Source organism: Tasmannia lanceolata, unplaced genomic scaffold (assembly GCF_043159265.1).
Source record: "Tasmannia lanceolata isolate RefF3 unplaced genomic scaffold, GAP_Taslan_0.1 ptg000013l, whole genome shotgun sequence".
Lineage (NCBI taxonomy): Eukaryota > Viridiplantae > Streptophyta > Magnoliopsida > Canellales > Winteraceae > Tasmannia > Tasmannia lanceolata.
Genome location: NW_027518690.1, coordinates 42,012,559 through 42,032,723, shown reverse-complemented (window position 1 = coordinate 42,032,723; position 20,165 = coordinate 42,012,559). Strand labels below are relative to the sequence as shown.

Genomic DNA, 20,165 nt, shown 5'->3' with positions numbered 1-20,165 from the left:
GCAAGCTCTGCCAAAAAATCCCCTTGACTAAAGTCTCTTAGTAAGATTACTCAAAATTTTAGATACTTACTAGTCAAGTAAATTTTCCACCAATTTTAAGGTGGTTTTTTGTTTTGGTTGTGGAATAATTAGGCCCTGTTTGTCATGGATTTTGAGAACCGATTGTGAGCCCAAAACTACAATTGAACTCAAATATACGTTTAATTGTGAGTCCAATAATCGGTTTTGGATTCACAATTGGTTTTCAAAATCCAAGACAAACCGGGCCTTAGGATATTGCATCTCTTAGGTGGGGCCAATCACATCAAGGGTCTCAAAAATATTTTGACCTTAGGTGGGTGTGAGCCAATAACATAAAAACCAAATAAGATGTAATTTTCTAAACAATTATATTAAGACAATAAATTAGGCACAATATGTGAGGAACTAACCTGGAGCAACATATCCGTAAGTGCCTGCAAGTTCTGTCCAATTTGATGAATCAGGCATTAGAAGTCTAGCAGTACCAAAATCAGAGACATGAGCCTCAAATTCTGAATCCAATAAAACATTTTTGCTAGAGATATCTCGATAAACTATTGGGAGGTCGCAATCATGGTGCATGTATGACAAAGAATGGGCCACGGCTTTAATAATATTCACCCTCTTCAACCAATCCAACTCCAATGCCCCTTTCTCACCGCTTAGGATATTAGCCACATTTCCACTTTCAATATACTCATAAACTAGAAACATACATCGATGATGGGTACAAAACCCGTAAAGCTTGACAATGTTGCGGTGACGAATTTCTGTTATTGCCCGTACCTCATTTATGAAACTTCTCTGATCAATTTGCTGGCCATCTTCCAATTTGTGAAGTTTTTTTACAGCTACTACTTGCCCGGTTGGCAAAGATGCTTTGTAAACTCTCCCATATCCGCCCTCCCCAATGCAATATTTGTCATCAAAGTCCTCTGTCGCATCGATTATATCTTCATAAGAAATACACCCATCCCAATTCCATATCGAAAATAGATATTTATTCATTTCATTTCTCCGTCCCTCTGCATTTCTCTCTTCCTCTGCATTTCTTGTTCTGTGGCGAAAAATGAAAATAATTCCAAAAACTAAAAGTAGAAGGAATACAGGGCTCAAAAGAGAAAGAATGATCAATGTGATAACTTTGTGTCTCTTTTTTGTTTCACCACTATTTATCGGTGGGGAATTGCACGATTGCAAACCTTGCGCTTTGCCGCATAGTCCTATGTTGCCCACAAATGTCCCTTGTTGAAAGGCTTTGCTGTTAGGAAGACTACCCACCAAATTATTGTATGATAAATCAATCAATGTCAAGCTGAGCATATCTTCCAAAGAAGATGGAATTGAACCAGTTAGCATATTGTAGGAAATATTTAAGATTTCCAACATGTGTAATTTTCCTAGTTGGGGTGATATTTCTCCTGTAAGCAAGTTACAACTAAGATCTAGCATAATTTGTAGCTCTGCTAGATTGCCTATTTGAAATGGAATGCTTCCATTCAAATGATTTCTGCTTAAGTTCAAAGAATGCAATTTCGAGCAATCTTCTAGTTGTTCTGGTATCGATCCACTCAGTTTGTTTGCTGATAGGTCCAGGATCTCCAAATTGGATAGTTTTCCCATTTCTGATAGTATCCGACCAGAAAGTTGGTTACCATTTAAACTCATGTTATATAAAGCTGTCAAGCTCTCCAATTCCTTTGGAATCTCTCCGACCAAAAGGTTTGAAGAAAGGTCGAATAGTGCTAGTTGAATCAACTGTCCAAACTCCGGTGGTATTTTACCAGCTATCCAGTTCCTTGAGAACTTTAAACTTGTCAAACTTTTACACTTGCCCCAACTTGGAGAGAGTTCACTAGACAAACAGTTGTGGCTCAAGTTAATATATGTTAGATTTGGACAAACTCCAAAGTCTTCGGACATATTTCCAGAGAGCTGGTTTCCTTCGATATAAACACTGGTTAAGGACGTGTAGTTTGTCCAGATTTTTGGGATGGGACCCGAAAATTGATTGTGAGATAGACTTAGAATGGCTAGTGTTTTAAGTTCACCCAAAGAGGCCGGAATTGTGCCATTAAGAAGGTTATAGGCCATTTCGAGATGAGTCACATTTTTCAAATTTCCTATTTCTTTAGGGATGGGACCAGAGAGCTTATTGTTGTAGAGGTTCAACCATACAAGGTTGGTCAAGTTTCCTATTGTGAAAGGAATGGAACCTGTTAGAATGTTATCAGACATTTCTAGATCAGCCATATTTTTCAAATATCCTATTTCTACAGGGATGGGGCCAGAGAGCTTATTGTTGTAAAGGTACAACGTGACAAGGTTGGTCAAGTTTCCTATTGCGGAAGGAATGGAACCTATTAGAATGTTATCGGACATTTCTAGATCAGCCATATTTTTCAAATATCCTATTTCTTCAGGGATGGTGCCAGAGATATTATTGTTGTAGAGGTACAACGTGACAAGGTTAGACAAGTTTCCTATTGCGGAAGGAATGGAACCTGTTAGAATGTTATCGTACATTGCCATATCAGCCATATTTTTCAAATATCCTATTTCTTCAAGGATGGGGCCAAAGAGATTATTGTTGTTGAGGTACAGTGTGACAAGGTTGGTCAAGTTTCCTATTGCGGAAGGAATGGAACCTGTTAGAATGTTATAGGACATTTCCATATCAGCCATATTTTTCAAATATCCTATTTCTTTAGGGATGGGGCCTGAGAGGCTATTTTTACCGAGGTACAAATGAGTAACGTTGGTCAAGTTTCCTATTGTTGAAGGAATGGAACCTGTTAGAATGTTATAGGAGATTCTCAGATCAGCCATATTTTTCAAATATCCTATTTGTTCGGGGATGGGGCCAGAGAGTTTATTGTTGTAGAGGTACAACATGACAAGGTTGGACAAGTTTCCTAATGTGGAAGGAATTGGTCCGAAGAGTGCATTGTTGCTAAGATCAAGATAGGTGAGTTTTGGAAAGGAAGAGAATTTGAAGTTATAGAGCTTACCTTGCAAAGCTACACCTGTTAGGTTTATTTGAGTGACACTTCCTTCGTGGTTACATGCTATTCCCCTCCAATTGCATGGGATTTTATTGGTGGCATTGTGAAGTGACCATGAATTGAGAGGAGCTTGGTTAAGGAGGCTAGCTTTCCAGCCGAGGAGAGCCTCTGCTTCTACTGAATTTGCCATTGTTGAACGGCAAGAAAGCATCAGAAAGTAGAAAAGTAAAGAGAAGAGGGAGAGAGATTTCTCCAATGCCATGGTTGTTGGTGGTGTTTGAGTTTTTTCGCTCATGTTGGATGTAGATTTATAGTGAAAAAGTCGTGTGTCCTTCTATGGGGTGCGTTGAGGGGAATAGTTGTGTAGCACATTTGTTCTTGTAGCAGACAATTAATGTGGCCCCACTCGTATTTTTCTAAGCGTGTAAGAACCGTAGTCTTTTCTTCTTCTTGATCATTCACCACATAAACTTATCTTATTAGCTCACGCTGTGTTTTACCGTGAAGAGGTTGAGGACACATGTATGATCCTAGCCGTTTAATGTTTGGGACAAGTGGTTGAAAGATCGGGACGCCATTCCATGGAGGTCTGCAGATGTTCTAAAGGAGATTCTTGACATACGGCATGTCTCGCTCCGTTCCAAGAAATAGAGAGCTGAGTCATCACTTCCCTAAATTCCAAGTTTCTCTCAACAAAGCGACTGATCTGACGGTTAGGATCATCTTATGGTATAGATATTTTGGGACTAATGAGTGTCTTTTCGTGCCATGGTGCACCTATGACAAATCCCAAAATATCCTTGGCTTTTTTTAGAAGAAAATGAATGTCAATCTTCCAAATTTTGATGATAAACTATCAATAAACGGAAATTTCGGATCATCTAACAGGGAAGATTGTTGGCCATGTTCAATCCTGTGAGATAGATTAGATGGAGGGTTAGGATCTTGAACACGTGGCATTCCTTCTTGAAAGAGTGGAGTGGGGGCGAAGAACAATAGCATACCCTAAAGGCCCTGTTTAAAAAAAAAAAAAAAAAATTCTAATGGAAAAAATTTTCTTTCCACAATTTGAGGGAAATGATATATGATGGGGGATTTGCTAGCGTCCATAGCAAAAAGGCATTTGGCAGATGGTCTGTTGCATGTGAGAGCAGCCACATAGGAAGAAAAGGGGGCGAATTTATCACTTCCCATAAAAAAATGATTAATCGACTAGAGAGAGTGACACCCATTTATTTTATGGTAATGCCCGTCTTTTTCTTGAAAACGTATCATAAGCATAAAGAGGGCGACAACAGAAAATGCATGGGGCAATATCTCATCTCTTTGGAAAGAGCTCTTTCAGTATTTCAAAGAGAAAATGACTGGATTGTTTGGTAGAGAAGCACAAAGATATGAGTGGTTATTTTCTCAAGTTGAACTAGTCATCAATAGTCAGACATTATGAATGCTCTTACAAATAGAACTTGAAATTTCACAGGTAGGTAGACTTGGTCCAAAGTTCAACCCCTTTATTCCCAGCTAGTGGCCAGAGCTACCAAACCCAGGTCTCTATCTTAGAGATATTGACCCACTAGTGGAAATTTTGTAACTTTCAAAGAACAATCCATCTAACACAGAAGATTTTTGGCCTTGTTCAATCTTGTGAGATAGATTAGATGGAGGGTTAGGATCTTGAACATGTGCCATTCCCTCTTGAAACAGTGGAGTGGGGGCGAAGCATACCCTAAAGGCCCTGTTTTCAAAAAAAAAAAAAAAAAAAAATTTCTAATGGAAAAAAATATCTTGGAAATTTTTCTAGCATCCATCGCAAAAGGCATTTGGCGGATGGTCTGTTGCATGTGAGAGCAGCCACATAGGCTCACTTTGCAGCAGATTTTGTCTTCATTCACGAGGTGGCAGCCCTCATATGCAAGAGACCATCCGCGAAATGCCTTCTGCGCTAGAGGGATGTTATTATAAATTGAAGGCCCCTTTAGTAAAAATTGAATAGGTTTGGTTCGCAGTGTTTTATTTACATAGGTTGATCCTAACCCTCCGATCTATAGAGGGTTAGGATCAACCTATGGAAATGATTTTTCAGGCACAAGCCCTGTTGTATGATCCTATCCGTTTAATTTTTTGGCCCAGGCTATGTCTCTGTAGATTTCTATAATGTAATGTAACAATGAAGAGAATGACGTGAGCTCTGTCGGTGGGGCCTTGATAGATGAGCAGAGACCCAAGGAGTGAAGAGTAGGAGCCCCGTTTGTATTTACTTGGGTGAGGATTTGGAATCATACTATTAGTCTAATTTGTGGGGCCACCTCACTCATACTTTTCCAATGCATGATTACTTTCTTTCTGCCGTGGTCTACAAGGAAGAGTGATCGAGGACTCATATCTTACAAACGAATGGCTCTTGTTTCATTTATTTCCAAACCACATGACTTTTCTAAGGCCCAATGGAGAAAATGGACAAAAAACTAGCTAGTTGACAGGTGTTTTTTCTTTGCAGAAAAGTGACAATTGAAAGAGGAAAGAAGTGTGATTACTTAAAGATTTGAGGTCAAACTGTTGTTTAGCGATCAGTAGCATCCATCCGATGGGCCACAGATTTGAGGTCAAACTGTTGTTTAGAAGAAATCTCGGGTCGGATTGGGTTGACGCGGGTAAAACCCAACCCAAGTTGCAACACTAATTTGGGCCTTTGCTCAACTTTGATTGATCTTCATGTATGATTGATGGATGTGAGAGTGATAAGTGATGAGGAGTGAAGCGATTCAGTGGAAGTGCAGATATCAGTCTTCAAGTGGGAGATTGTTATTGGTGAAGCCTGATCCCAGTCTAATCTGGAAAGTATTGTACACTCTACCCCCGACTGCGGCGGTCTCGTTCGGCGCTGAGCGAGCCGGGGAGTTGCAAGGGGGTGGGAGCCCCCCTGCTTGAAGGCGGGGGTTCGGGGGTGGTAGCCCCCGACCTGAATTTTTTAGGGTATTTTTATACTGGGGGTAGTTTCGTACTTTCATGAATTACGATTTTTTCTCTTTATTGTAACGCGTCTCAGAACGCTATATAAAAAGGATGTGATATCAGGAGACGCCCTAGAGAGGTGTGAGGGTTTGTAATCTCTTCTTCAGAATAGTGGATTCGTTGGCTTGTCGCTTTGCCGTGGACGTAGGCCAAACCAAACTGGTTGGGTGAACCACGTAAATCTGTGTGCTCTGTGTATGAATCTCTCGTTTGTCTTTGCATCGTTATTCTGCTACGTTGTTAATTCCTAATAAGCTGGTTTAGACAGGTAGCACCCCTATTTTTTGGGATGTGAATCCTTGTTTTTGGTTTTTTATTCTTATTTTTTCTCATCTATTTTGTTGTTTATTAGTGTTCTTGCATATAGTCTTGGCTACCATAAATTTTTTTTCCTAGAATCTGAGCTTACCCAATGCTGAGGGAGTGGATGGTACAGTTTTTTTCCTCTCTGACTGATGAGTCACCCCCTAAAGTTTAAAGTCGATCCGACGGCCAGAGAGGGAGAATGAAGCTTTCAAAGTTGAGTGGCACTTTCTGTAAATTTACTGGTTCAAAAAATTACAGAAACTGCCACTGAACTTTGAAAGCTCTGTTCTCCCTCTTCAGCCATCAGATCAACTTGAAATTTTAGGGGGTGACTCCTAGGTCGGAGAGGAACAAAACAGTACCACCCACTCACCGAAAAGCTTTTCCAGTCGCCGTCGGTAGGGAGTTTGCATCGACGCCACCCCCTCCTATCAAAGTTGAGGGACAGACGCGGGTCTTTGTCTTCCACACTGAAATGGAAGATTGGAGACATTCAATGGAACCTTCATGACTTGTATTGGAGAAGGAGAATAATACTTTTTAATGATTAGAAAATGACAAAAATGAAACCATTCCTTTGAAGAACAAGCAATCACTCAAGAGAATCAAGGATTTGCTGGAAGGGGACTCTTTTCGAAGTAGCATTTCCAAAAGTCGAATCAAAGGCTTTACGGGGGACAGGGGCGATGCCAGAAATTTTGCACAAGGGGAACAAAAATTATAGTAATTTTTTATCTATCTTAAAATTAAGATAGAAAAAATTTCTATCTGAAATTTTACACAAGGGGGCAAAAATTATAGTAAATTTTGCACAAAAAAGGGAGCTAAAAATGGTAAAATTAAAATTTTAAACTTATTTTCTATCTCAGGGATGATTGGAAAGGGGGGCATATTTTTAAAAAAAGGGGGTAAGTATAAAAAAATATTAAAAAATAAAGGTATATTTTTTTTTCCAAAACATTAAGGGGGGCAATTGTCCCCCTTTCCTCTCATGTGGCACCGCCCCTGACAGGGGAGCTCTTGGTTAAGTTAGCATTAGCAACGTGGGCAAGGACTCTGGTTTTGCTTCAATGGTTAGAGGGTGGACTTAACCTCCAACCGGGATTTGTACCATGGAGGCCTAGGTTGCGAGGAAGTGGGCTTGAGTTCAGAGACCGGACAGAGAGGGATGAAAGCGAGCGATTCATTGCTCCCTATGCAAACTATTAGGATCCCTTTTTCTTAAAGAAATTTAAATTATATTGTTTTTAATCAGTATACATGCAAATGTTTTTTAAAAGAATACATTGGAGCCCGTATGGTTCGATGATCCAAGCCGTTCATTTGCCAGGCCTTGACTTAGTTACTATGGAATCCCTCAAAAATCATTTCTATTAGATGATCTTAACCGTCCGATATACAGAGTTTTTTATAACCTACGGTCCCTCTACAGATTAGAGGAATAGAATCATCTGTCAAAAATGAATGGTTTCGATTACACAACAGTATATCAAAATACTTTAACCTATGCAGATGATGTTTATATAATATTGTAGCATGTTATTTGACACATCTGTCAAATGAGAAATGGGACCAAAAGCTCCAAGACCATGTGGATTGCCTCACGATGGTCTACAACCGTATACATTAAACATACATGACATTAAAAAAAAAAACATTAAACATACATGCCCCCATGTGGGACCCAAGACTTGATCTCGACAGTAACTGAGAAGGTGAAGAGACTCAACCCATTTATACTTGAAATTCCATCAGTTGAGACAATTCAATTGTGTGGAATGGCTTTGGAAAAGGTGGCATTCGAGCAGAGAACTTTTGAGAGACGTGTTGCATGATTGGCAGAGTTTGTGGATTTACATTTGTCACGCTCCGAACCCAGAATTCGAGGTAAGGCGCATGTGACAGCCGCCGCCGCCCATAGGGTCGCCCCCACAAGCATGCAAGGCTCCTTTACAATCAACTATTCTCAACATTCAGAGTAACTAATAAATGCGGAAATTTTAGTCTCAATTAGAGCTCAAATGAAATACAAATATAGATTAGGTCCATAAGTCTAAATCCAAACAATTCTTATTAGACGACAATCACCTTAATAAAGTAACAAAAGTCTCTAACTCGAATAATGAAAGAAAGCAAGAAATTTCCTAAGCTCCAATCAAAGTGCCTGATCTCAGCAAGTCTACTATCGCTCCTCTGTATCTGAAAATTGTTAAACCACATAATGAGCTAACAGCCCAGCCGGTTTTCCAAATCCAAGCCAGCTAATAGGAAAACGAAAACAAAGCTGGTGCGGAAAAGAAGTAACATGCCATAAAATTTAGGCAATGCAGAAATTGATAAGAATCAAGAAGATCATTTCTACATAAGCTATATAAGAAAAATACATGTTTTTTACAAAAACAGTTCCAACCACTCGGTTATGCAGTTTTCCACTTTGAAATCAATGACAAAGAATATATATTTTCAAACACTTGATTTTTGCATTTTTCCACTTGGAAATTAAATACTTAACAGTCTTCTCTGTGGCCAATTTCCAACCTTATTGGCAAGCAGCGTAACCCAAGGCGACCACTCGTTCGCAGGACTCACAGGTCCAAAAGCGCGCAATGTCACAATATCAATAGCCAGAGGACTCCCTACTGGCCGCCCGAGATCAATCTTACGGGCAGATAAAATTTGACCGGTCTACATGATCACGTCCAGTGTACTCACCCACTGGCAGGTTGGGCACTAGATCCCCACCAGAGATCAACCTTACTGGCGGAATCCATTCCATACCAAGATTGTATACAATTATAGATAGAAGCAATTTAATGTTTGCAATACCGTGCCATAAATTTTGTAAACGCTTCAAACCATAGGGGACCCCCACAATTCGAATCTATGAAAACCATATTGTAAACAAGGTGCTTTTCAAATTGTTGCTTCATGAATTCTAGTTTTCAAAATCATGTTCTTCGTAAAGCTTTTTATGTATAGGAATGAAAACATTTCAAGACTAAAGGATACCATGCATAATGACATTCAACTATTTAGAATGACATACTAAAAAACGGTCAGTGAGAATCTTCTCCAAAACAAGTTCCAAATGAGAGTAGATATGCAGAAATTGTACTAGACAGCTTTCAACTTAGCTAAATGTAAATATTTAATAATACACTGACATAGGGTAGGATCACCTACCTTAAGCGCCACTCTAAGAATTTCCTTTAGCGAAGCACCCAGTTGAAACTTGTGGCTGTTATTTTGGTATCAACACAATCAAAGATTTGTCCAAATTCTGTCTGCAAATAGTACAGACTCCCATCAATTTTTGTATGTAACATACAAATATCACTTATATATTTATAAATCATATTAGATGAATGATTTAAGTGACTGTGTTCAAGATTTTGGCCCAAAGTTTGGGGTAAGGGCTATTAAATGGACGCCTTGGATCAATCAGAGGAGGGACCCACAAGAGGAAATATCCTTCATTAGATCTTACCCTCCGCCACTTCTGTGATGCAATGCCAACATACTCATTGCTACGTATAGGCCCCTACCTCCTGTATTTTTTTTAAGCCTTATGATGATCTCTAATCGCCTGATACACTATCAATCAAACAAAATATTTTTGGTGGGAGAAAGCAGAAAACCTCCAACGTTCAACGAGCAAAAATACACATTGGACCATTACAGCAGACCCATAATAGCGCTTATCAGATGGACGGTTTGGATCACCTGAATGTAGGACCCACTATGCAATAGGAGGTATTCCTACCAAATAGAGGCTTAGGATCAAAGAAAATATAAATACCTTAATAGTCTTAACTGCTGGTTTGTTTAGAATCTTGAATTGTCTCTCCACCTCCATGTATTCTTCTTTAGATAGACTATTTGTTGCTCCTTCAAATCCATAGCTAATAAGAACAAGAGACAGAAGAAAAAACAAGAAGCAAATTTTCTTCCTTCAAACCCATACCTCTTCTCACAAACAAAATACCTTTCTTTTCTTCCTCTAATAAGAATGGAATCCCATCTAACTATGGAAGCAAGGACCTCCCATAAGCCTATGAAGCAGCTCCTTTCTATAGATACGATAACCCAAAATGTCCCCCATAGGAACTGTCCAAAACGATGAGGCTCACATGCCTTTTCTTTTGTTATGCAAGCAATATTTCTAACAAGGAATTATTGACCTGTCATTTTCCTTTTGAATATGTAGATGCTACCTTATTCTCTACTAGCTGAAAATCCATAGGAGGAAACCTACCAAGATTGAATCTTGAAATGATAGAGCTTCCAAAAAAATCCTACCTACTAAAGAGATATTCTATTCAAAGCCAATTTTAACTTTAGTGGAGGTGTTATTTTCGGTCAATCTTATGGTGCTTTCCAAAATGAGCAGCCTTTTAAAAAGAAGTGTTTAAATGGACTTTACTCCATTGATGATAATAGCACCCTTTACCATTTTCAATGTCTCTTGCCTAAACATTATGCTTCAATTTGAGAAAAAGACACCCACTTCCAAGTAATTATTCCTAAACTCGACTTGGTAACGACACTCATTTCTAAGCAATTAATCCCGAGATTGATTTTTGGTAATGACACCCATTTCAAGAAGTTAAAACGAGTTCAAGCATTGGGGCTGGGTGTTACAACATTTATGCACGCAAGTGCCATTGACACTGCCAAAACTACTTCATTTCCAACTTGGTCTTCGGGATTCGGGAGCCGTGGGTCCAACACATCCTTTAGCCGTAGATTCTGGTCACCTTCAGATGATGATGATGACAAGGAGGAGATGATATCTCCAGGGTGTCTTCCCATTATCACTTCAAGTGCTAAAACCCCAAAGCTATATACATCGCATTTCTCGGTCACTCTCATTGCGTAAGCAAGCTCTGCCAAAAAAAATCCACATAAACAATGATATCTCCAGGATCCGAACATCCTTTTAACCTTCTGCACATTACAATTACATGCCTTTAACCTTTTGCTTAAGGTGCAATGAAACTAGTATGTGACATGAGCAGACCATGACAAGAGAGGTTTGGATGTGGGTTTTACTTCGGTGCTCGTGTGACCGTTGGATCAGGTCAGTGCTGGCTGGCAACTCATCATTCCGTAAAAATTAAAAAGAAATAGGCTAATATTTCTCGAAAAATTCCACATCGAAACAATAGAAATTAAGCAAATCCATTTCCTAATCAAACATTTTAAAGTTGGAAAATTTACAAAAATCCCCTTGACTAAAATCTTAGTAAGAATACTCAAAATTTTAGATACTTACTAGTCAAGTAAATTTTCCACCAATTTTAAGGTGGTTTTTTGTTTTAGGCCCTGTTTGTCAAGGATTTTGAGAACCGATTGTGAGCCCAAAACTGCAATTGAACTCAAATATACGTTTAATTGTGAGTCCAATAATCGGTTTCGGATTCACAATTGGTTTTCAAAATCCAAGACAAACAGGGCCTTAGGATAACATAAAAATATTTTGACCTTAGGTGGGTGTGAGCCAATAACATAAAAACCAAATAAGATGTAATTTTCTAAACAATTATATTAAGACAATAAATTAGGCACAATATGTGACGAACTAACCTGGAGCAACATATCCGTAAGTGCCTGCAAGTTCTGTCCAATTTGATGAATAAGGCATTAGAAGTCTAGCAGTACCAAAATCAGAGACATGAGCCTCAAATTCTGAATCCAATAAAACATTTTTGCTAGAGATATCTCGATGAACTATTGGCGGGTCGCAGTCATGCTGCATGTATGATGAAGAATGTGCCACAGCTTTAATAATATTCACCCTCTTCACCCAATCCAACTCCATTGCCCCTTCTTCACTGTTTAGGATATTAGCCAAAATTCCACTTTCCATATACTCATAAACCAGAAACATACATCGACGATGGATACAAAACCCGTAAAGCTTCACAATGCTGCGGTGACGAATTTCTGTTAATGCTCGTACCTCATTTATGAAACTTCTCTGATCAATTTGCTTGCCATCTTCCAATTAATTTGTGAAGCTTTTTTACACCTACTACTTGCCCTGTTGGCAAGGATGCTTTGTAAACTCTCCCATATCCGCCCTCCCGAATGCAGTATTTGTCATCAAAGTTCTCTATCGTATTGATGATATCTTCATAAGAAATACACCCATCCCAATTCCATATCGAAAATAGATCTTTATTCATTTCGTTTCTCTGTCCCTCTGCATTTCTCTTTATCAGTGGGGAATTGTACGATTGCAAACCTTGCGCTTTGCCACATAGTCCTTTGTTGCCGACAAATGTCCCTTGTTGGAAGGCTTTGCTGTTAGGAAGACTACGCACCAAATTATTGTATGATAAATTCATCAATGTCAAGCTGAGCATATCTTCCAAAGAAGATGGAATTGAACCGATAAGCTTATCGTACGAAATATTTAAGATTTCCAACATGTGTAATTTTCCTAGTTGGGGCGATATTTCTCCTGTAACCAAGTTACAGCTAAGATCTAAAATATTTTGTAGCTCAGCTAGATTGCCAATTTGAAATGCAATGCTTCCATTCAAATGATTTCTGCTTAATTTCAAAGAACCAAGAGTGGAACCCAACATATCCCTCCACGCCACATGGCTTAGAGGGAGGGGTAGTCTCGATCAATGACTGTAGAGGGGCTGGTGTACTTCACTTGAGAAGGACTCAACGGATTTGATTGCCATGCGGACTGCAGTTGGGTGTCCCATGTGATGAATAGGGGCGCATTTATCATTTCCCTAATTGGGGAGTGGTTCCTCTATATGAAGCTGTGGTGTGTCTCCTCATTTTTGTACGAGTTTTGCTAACGAGTGCCAGGGATACTCCTTAAGGAGCATTGGAACCATGAATTTACATAAATTTACAAACGTGTGTAAAAAGTATCCAACCATCTGTAAATTCATGTTCCCAATGCTCTTTGACGAGTGGCAAAACCCTTTTTTACATATTGATTTATTTTTTCATCCCTATGCCTGCATTGTTTCCATCGAGATCAAGGGTATCTGTGAAATTCCAAGTGGTTAAAAGCTTATTGGGGGAATTCGATGGAAGTTTTGAAAGGATGTAAATATGAAAATTTCAGTTTTTCAATTATAATCTGAAAATCTAGAAAATTCCAATAAATCTTAGGAAATTCAAAAAGAAGCTTCTCCTACGTAAGAAACTGGTAAGTCTAGGCTCAAAGTTTAATCGATCATGCAAAAAATACATGCTTTTACGAAGGGAAATGATAAATTGGAGCATTTTCTTTACATGGGAAAGCCAGCTCCAGTGTATGTTGCAATCAGGCCCGTTGAATCCTTCCCACGTGTACTACATCAGCCCCTCTCCAACTGGAGTTGGCTGTCCCAAGTAGGAGGAAATATTTTATAGGGAGAAGAACATGTGTCCACATGTATGCGGAAATATTTTATATGCGGGCACATATATTTCCACCTACATGAGGGCACATATAAAACCTTATAAATGTAAATTCTTTAATTAAATATCCTATAAATGTAAATTTCAAATATACCATAAATGTAAATTTCTCTAGATTGTATAGGTTTTATATGTGATCGCATGTAAGTGTAATTTAAAAAAAAAAAATACATCGGAGCTCGTATGGTTTGATGATCCAAGCCGTTCATTTGTTGGGCCTTCACATATATAGGTTCTACCTCAAAAATCAATTCTATAAAATGATCTTAACCCTCCGATCTGTAGAGGTTTTTATTTTAGAATCATCCTATGTAGCATGTTATTTTACACATCTTTCAAATGAGCAATAGGACCAGAAGGTACAAAACCATGTGGGTTGCCTCATTATGGTCTACAAAGATCAATGGTCTAAATGAAACATACATGTCTCCAAGTGGGACCCAAGACTTGATCTCGACGGTGACAATCAGCCTAGTCCGTCCCTTATTTTGATCAACTATATGAAATACTGACCTATACAATATAACTGAGTAGGTGAACAGACCCAACCCATTTACACTTGAAATTCCATCAGTTGAGACATTTCGATTGTGTGGAATGGCTTTGGAAAAGATGGAGTTCGAGCAGAGAACTTTCCAGAGATGTGTTGCATGGGTGGCCGAGTTTGTGGATTTGCATTTACGCACGCGAGTGCCATTGACACTGCCAGAAAAACTTCATTTCCAACTTGGTCTTCGGGATTTGGGAGCCGTGGCTCTAACACATCCTTTAGCCGTAGATTTTGGCCAACTTCAGATGATGATGTTAACAAGGAAGAGATGATATCTCCGGGGTGCCTTCCCATTATCACTTCAAGTGCTAAAACCCCAAAGCTATATACATCGCATTTCTCCGTCACTCTCATTGTGTAAGCAAGCTCTGCCAAAAAAAAAAGAAAAGAAAAGAAAAAGAAGTCAAATGACATAAAATTTCTTGGCAAACATTTTGTCCTTCCGTAGGTGAGCCAAATGACATAACAATAAATAAGACAATTTTCTAAACAATTATACCGCAACAATAAAGTAGGCACAATATAGGAGGAACTAACCTGGAGCAACATATCCACGAGTGCCTGCAAGCTCTATCCAGTTGGATGAATCCGGCATTAGAATTCTAGAAGTACCAAAATCAGATACGTGAGCCTCAAATTCTGAATCCAATAAGACATTTTTGCTTGAGATATCTCGATGAACTATTGGCGGGTCGCAATCATGGTGCATGTATGATAAAGAATGTGCCACAGCTTTAATAATATTAACCCTCTTCACCCAATCCAACTCCATCGCCCCTTCGTCACTGCTTAGTATATTAGCCAAATTTCCTCTTTCTATGTACTCATAAATGAGAAACATACATCGACGATGGGAGCAAAACCCGTAAAGCTTGACAACATTGCGGTGACGGATTTCTGTTAATGCACGTACCTCATTTCTAAAACTTCTCTGATCAATTTGCTCGCCATCTTCCAATTTGTGAAGTTTTTTTACAGCTACTGTTTGCCCTGTTGGCAGATATGCTTTGTAAACTCTCCCATATCCGCCTTCCCCAATGCAGTATCTGTCATCAAACTCCTCAGTTGCATCGATGATATCTTCATAAGAAATACACCCATCCCAATTCCATATCGAAAATAGGTCTTTATTCCTTTCATTTCTTTGTCCCTCTGCATTTCTTGTTCTCAGGCAAAAAAAGGAAGAAATGCCAAAAACTAGAAGTAGAAGGATTAGTGCGCTCAAAAGAGGAAGAATGATCAATATGATAACGTTATGTCTTTTTTTTGGTTCACCATTGTTTATTGGCGTGGAATTGCATGGTTGCACACCTTGCGCTTTGCCGCATAAACCTTTGTTGCCGACAAATGTCCCTTGTTGGAAGGCTTTGTTGTTAGGAAGGCTACCCACCAAATTATTGTATGATAAATCAATCGATGTCAAGCTGAGCATATTTTCTAGAGAAGATGGAATTGACCCAAAAAGCTTGTTGTGGGAGAGATTTAAGATTTCCAGCATGTGTAATTTTTGCAGTTGGGGCGTTATTTCTCCTGTAAGCATGTTAAAACTAAGATCTAGCATAATTTGCAGCTCTGCTAGATTGCCAATTTGAAATGGAATGCTTCCGTTCAAATGATTTCTGCTTAAGTTCAAAGAATATAATTTCAAGCAATCTTCTAGTTGTTCTGGTATCGATCCAGTTAGTTTGTTTGCTGATAGGTCCAGGATCTCCAAATTGGACAGTTTTCCCATTTCTGATGGTATCCGACCAGAAAGTTGGTTACCATTTAAACTCATGTTATATAAGGCTGTCAAGCTCCCCAATTCCTTTGGAATCTCCCCGACCAAAAGGTTTGAAGAAAGGTCGAATACTGCTAGTTGAATCAATTGTCCAAACTCTAGTGGTATTTTACCAGTTATCAAGTTCCCCGAGAGCTTTAAACCAGTCAAATTTTTATACTTGACCCAACTTGGAGAGAGTTCACCAGACAAATGGTTACAGCTCAAGTCAATGTATGTTAGATTTGGACAAACTCCAAAGTCTTCAGACATATTTCTAGTGAGCTGGTTTCCGTTGATAGTAAGTCTGGTTAAGGACGTCCAGTTTCTCCAGCTTTTTGGGATGGGACCCGAAAGTTGATTGTAAGATAGGCTTAGAAAGGCTAGCTTTTTAAGATCGCCCAAAGAGGGCGGAATTGCACCATTAAGAAGGTTATAGGTCATGTCCAGATTAACCATATTTTTCAAATTTCCTATTTCTTCAGGGATGGGGCCAGAGAGCTTATTACTGCAGAGGTGCATCGTGACAAGGTTGGTCAAATTTCCTATTGCGGAAGGAATGGAACCTGTTAGAATGTTAAAGGACATTGCCAGACTACCCATATTTCTCAAATATCCTATTTCTTTAGGGATGGGGCCAGAGAGATTATTGGTGTAGAGGTACAACCAGACAAGGTTGGTCAAGTTTCCTATTGCGGATGGAATGGAACCTGTTAGAATGTTATCGGACATTGCCATATTAGCCATATTTTTCAAATATCCTATTTCTTTTGGGATGGGGCCAGAGAGCTTATTGATGTGGAGGGACAACGTGACAAGGCTGGTCAAGTTTCCTATTGCGGAAGGAATGGAACCTGTTAGAATGTTATTGGACATTCCCACATGAGCCATATTTTTCAAATATCCTATTTCTTCAGGGATGGGGCCAGAGAGATTATTGTTATAGAGGTCCAAGAGGGAAAGATTGGTCAAGTTTCCTAAGGTCGAAGGAATGGAACCTATTAGAATGTTAGAGGACATGTCTAGTTCAACTATATTTTTCAAATTTCCTATTTCTTTTGGGATGGGACCAGAGAGATTATTGTTGTAGAGGTACAACGTGACAAGGTTGGTCAAGTTTCCTATTGCGGAAGGAATTGTTCTGAAGAGTGCATTGTTGCTAAGATCAAGATTGGCAAGTTTGGGAAAGGAAGAGAATTTGAAGTTATAGAGCTTACCTTGCAAACCTACACTTGTTAGGTTTATTTGAGTGACACTTCCTTCGTGGTTACATGCTATTCCCCTCCAATTGCATGGGCTTTTATTGGTGGCATTGTGAAGCGACCATGAATTGAGAGGAGCTTGGTTAAGGAGGCTAGCTTTCCAGCCGAGGAGAGCCTCTGCTTCTACTGAATTTGCCGTTATTGAACGGCAAGAAAGCATGAGAAAGCAGAAAAGTAAAGAGAAGAGGGAGAGAGATTTCTTCAAGGCCATGGTTGTTGGTGGTGTTTGAGTTTTTTTGGCTCATGTTGGATGTAGATTTATAGTGAAAAAGTCGTGTGTCCTTCTATGCCGTGCCTTGAGGGGAATAATTGTGTACCACGTCTATTCTTGCTCCACTCGTATTTTTCTAAGCGTAGTCTTTTCTTCTTCTTGATCATTCGATCACCACATAAACTCATCTTATTAGCTCACGCTGTGTTTTACCGTGAAGAGGTTGATGACACATGTAGATGCAAGTACATTTATTATGGCACACAAAAATGTTAAATTAAATGAATAAAAAATGCTCCTCGGCAAGTTGGTCCAATGGGAGAACTCTTGTAGGTATTTTTTCTGGGGTGCCCTTCTGTTTAACATTCTTCTTATAATTATAAGTACAGAACGATTAAGCTATCTTTGGAATCAATGACTGTGATCAATTCTAGTATTCCAGATGGGAATCTGTATATAAAATCAAGTATTCCATTGGATCCACACCACCAAAGTAGATTATTTATGAGTCAGTGAACCTACGTGGCTGCTCTCACATGCAACAACCAGCCACAAAATGCCTTCATGCAATGGACCCTAGCAAATCCCTTTCTATTATTTTGTGATGACAAATAATAGAAATTTTCTATTATTTATACTCAGAGTGCCCCTCAACTTCCCATATTTGTCAAAAAGTACGGTGAAACCCACTTCATAGGACTAATCCAAACCATTCATTTGTTGGGGCACAATCCCTTATTTTATCCCATAGATCGTCTCCATAAGATGATTCTAACCATCCGATCAATCCCTCTATAGATCAGAGGGTTAGGATCATCCTATGGAAACAATCTAGGGTTCTATATAGTTGGATGACCTAATCTAGCATTTGTTGGGCCCTAAAAATGATCATAATCAGCCCATCACTTATTGGTGAATGGCTAAGATTAATCTAACTGAAAAATAGGTTATTCAATCTCAGCCATTCACCAAAAAGTGGATTGGATGATTTTGGGCGTGGGGACACATCACAAAATTTAGAAATCTCCTCAAATTGGATTAGGATCATCTTGTGTTACAGATATTTTGGGACTAATGAGTGTCTTTTCGTGCGAGGGGGACAAATCCCAAAATATCCTTGGCTTTTTTTTGAAGAAAATGAATGTCAATCTTCCAAATTTCGTCGATAAACTATCAATAAACGGAAATTTCGGAACATGTTCAATCTTGTGAGATAGATTAGATGGAGGGTTAGGATCTTGAACAGGTGCCATTCCCTCTTGAAACAGTGGAGTGGGGGCGAAGCACAATAGCATACCCTAAAGGCCCTGTTTTCAAAAAAAAAAAAATTCTAATGGAAAAAAATTTCTTGGAAATCTTTCTAGCGTCCATCACAAAAGGCATTTGGCGGATGGTCTGTTGCATGTGAGAGCAGCCACATAGGCTCACTTTTCAGCAGATTTTGTCTTTATTCATGAGGTGGCAGCCCTCATATGCAAGAGACCATCCGCGAAATGCCTTCTGCCTAGAGGGATGTTATCATAAATTGAAGGCCCCTTTAGTAAAAATTGAATAGGTTTGGTTCGCAGTGTTTTATTTCCATAGGTTGATCCTAACCCTCTGATCAGTAGAGGGTTAGGATCAACCATCTAACAATCAGATCGGAGGGTTAGGATCAACCTACGGAAATGATTTTTTAGGCACAACTATTTAGGTTGTGGTCCATCTAATGGACGGTCTGGATCATCCTATGATGCGGGCATGCCGCACTTTTAATAATGTGAGGAGTGCCCTCATCAAAATACAGTAGTGCTATAACATTTCCCAAAAAGAAATGACTAATTTGGGTATGGGTCCTAAATGTATTAAGGTGTGGAGTGTGTCTCCTCACCTTGTTGTACTAGAACCTGTGAAAACCTTCATAAATCGACGTATTTACTGGGGAGAAAGAGGTGTGGCACCTAGAAGCCCATATTAAAATAGTAGGGAATCAAATTAGAATGTAAAGAATTTAGACTCCCTCCCGGGCTCCACGGCCCATATCCGATAGCTATGGAATGCTCTTCACTTATTCTCCACCTCTATTTCTACTTATGCCTCGCCTCACATCCCTGCAAATAACCGATAGCCAGTCCTTCCCAACCTTAAAGGATCAAAATACAACTCAGTTTATTTTGACTATCCAAAAGTCACTTTCTATTTCGAATATTCGAAATAATAATTCACAGATTTATTGTAACTTATCTTTCTTGTCCCAAGCATATGTATTTTACAAATTATCACAAAACCAAGAAGTTATTAACAAGTATGATAACTTATATGCTTGAATGAGTTAGAAAAAAATATCAATGAGTTAGAAAAAAATATCAATGAGAGCATAGATAGTACGCAAGCTAGGAAGAAACAACCTAAGGGCAGGTTAGGCTTGAGTACATAGACAACAATGCTTTAGAACGAAATTGCATAAGTGAACAAGTAAGCTAAAGGCAGACTTTCGTTTTTCTTCTAGGACGACCTTGAAGGAGTGAGTCGTATGCGCTTTAGAGGGGTAAAGACCCGTACAATCCAGATAAATAGAAGCAAAACCATCCATATCTGCTTTCAGTCCCTCTACCCGGTGTATGTC

General features: G+C 39.1%; 1 protein-coding gene and 1 pseudogene across 1 annotated transcript; both read right to left on the bottom strand.

The window, feature by feature from the left end:
• Positions 1 to 10,961: 10,961 nt before the first annotated feature.
• Positions 10,962 to 12,778, bottom strand: LOC143891262 (MDIS1-interacting receptor like kinase 2 pseudogene; annotated as a pseudogene).
• Positions 12,779 to 14,331: 1,553 nt separating this feature from the next.
• Positions 14,332 to 17,560, bottom strand: LOC143891261 (uncharacterized). Its single transcript, XM_077395881.1, has 3 exons — positions 16,942 to 17,560; positions 14,866 to 16,797; positions 14,332 to 14,696 (listed from the first exon to the last, which is right to left on the bottom strand). Exons 1-3 carry the CDS (start codon positions 17,558 to 17,560, stop codon positions 14,332 to 14,334), a joined length of 2,916 nt encoding a protein of 971 aa, XP_077251996.1.
• Between the last annotated feature and the right edge of the window lie 2,605 nt (positions 17,561 to 20,165).

Excerpts from the sequence above, each read along its gene's own strand:
- LOC143891261 (XM_077395881.1), bottom strand. The coding sequence starts at position 17,560 with ATGGCCTTGAAGAAATCTCTCTCCCTCTTCTCTTTACTTTTCTGCTTT. Across the intron at positions 16,798-16,941 it reads GTCCAATAACATTCTAACAG|GTTCCATTCCATCCGCAATA; the intron begins GTTCCATTCCTT and ends ACATTCTAACAG. Across the intron at positions 14,697-14,865 it reads TCGTGGATATGTTGCTCCAG|AGCTTGCTTACACAATGAGA; the intron begins GTTAGTTCCTCC and ends TTTTTTTGGCAG.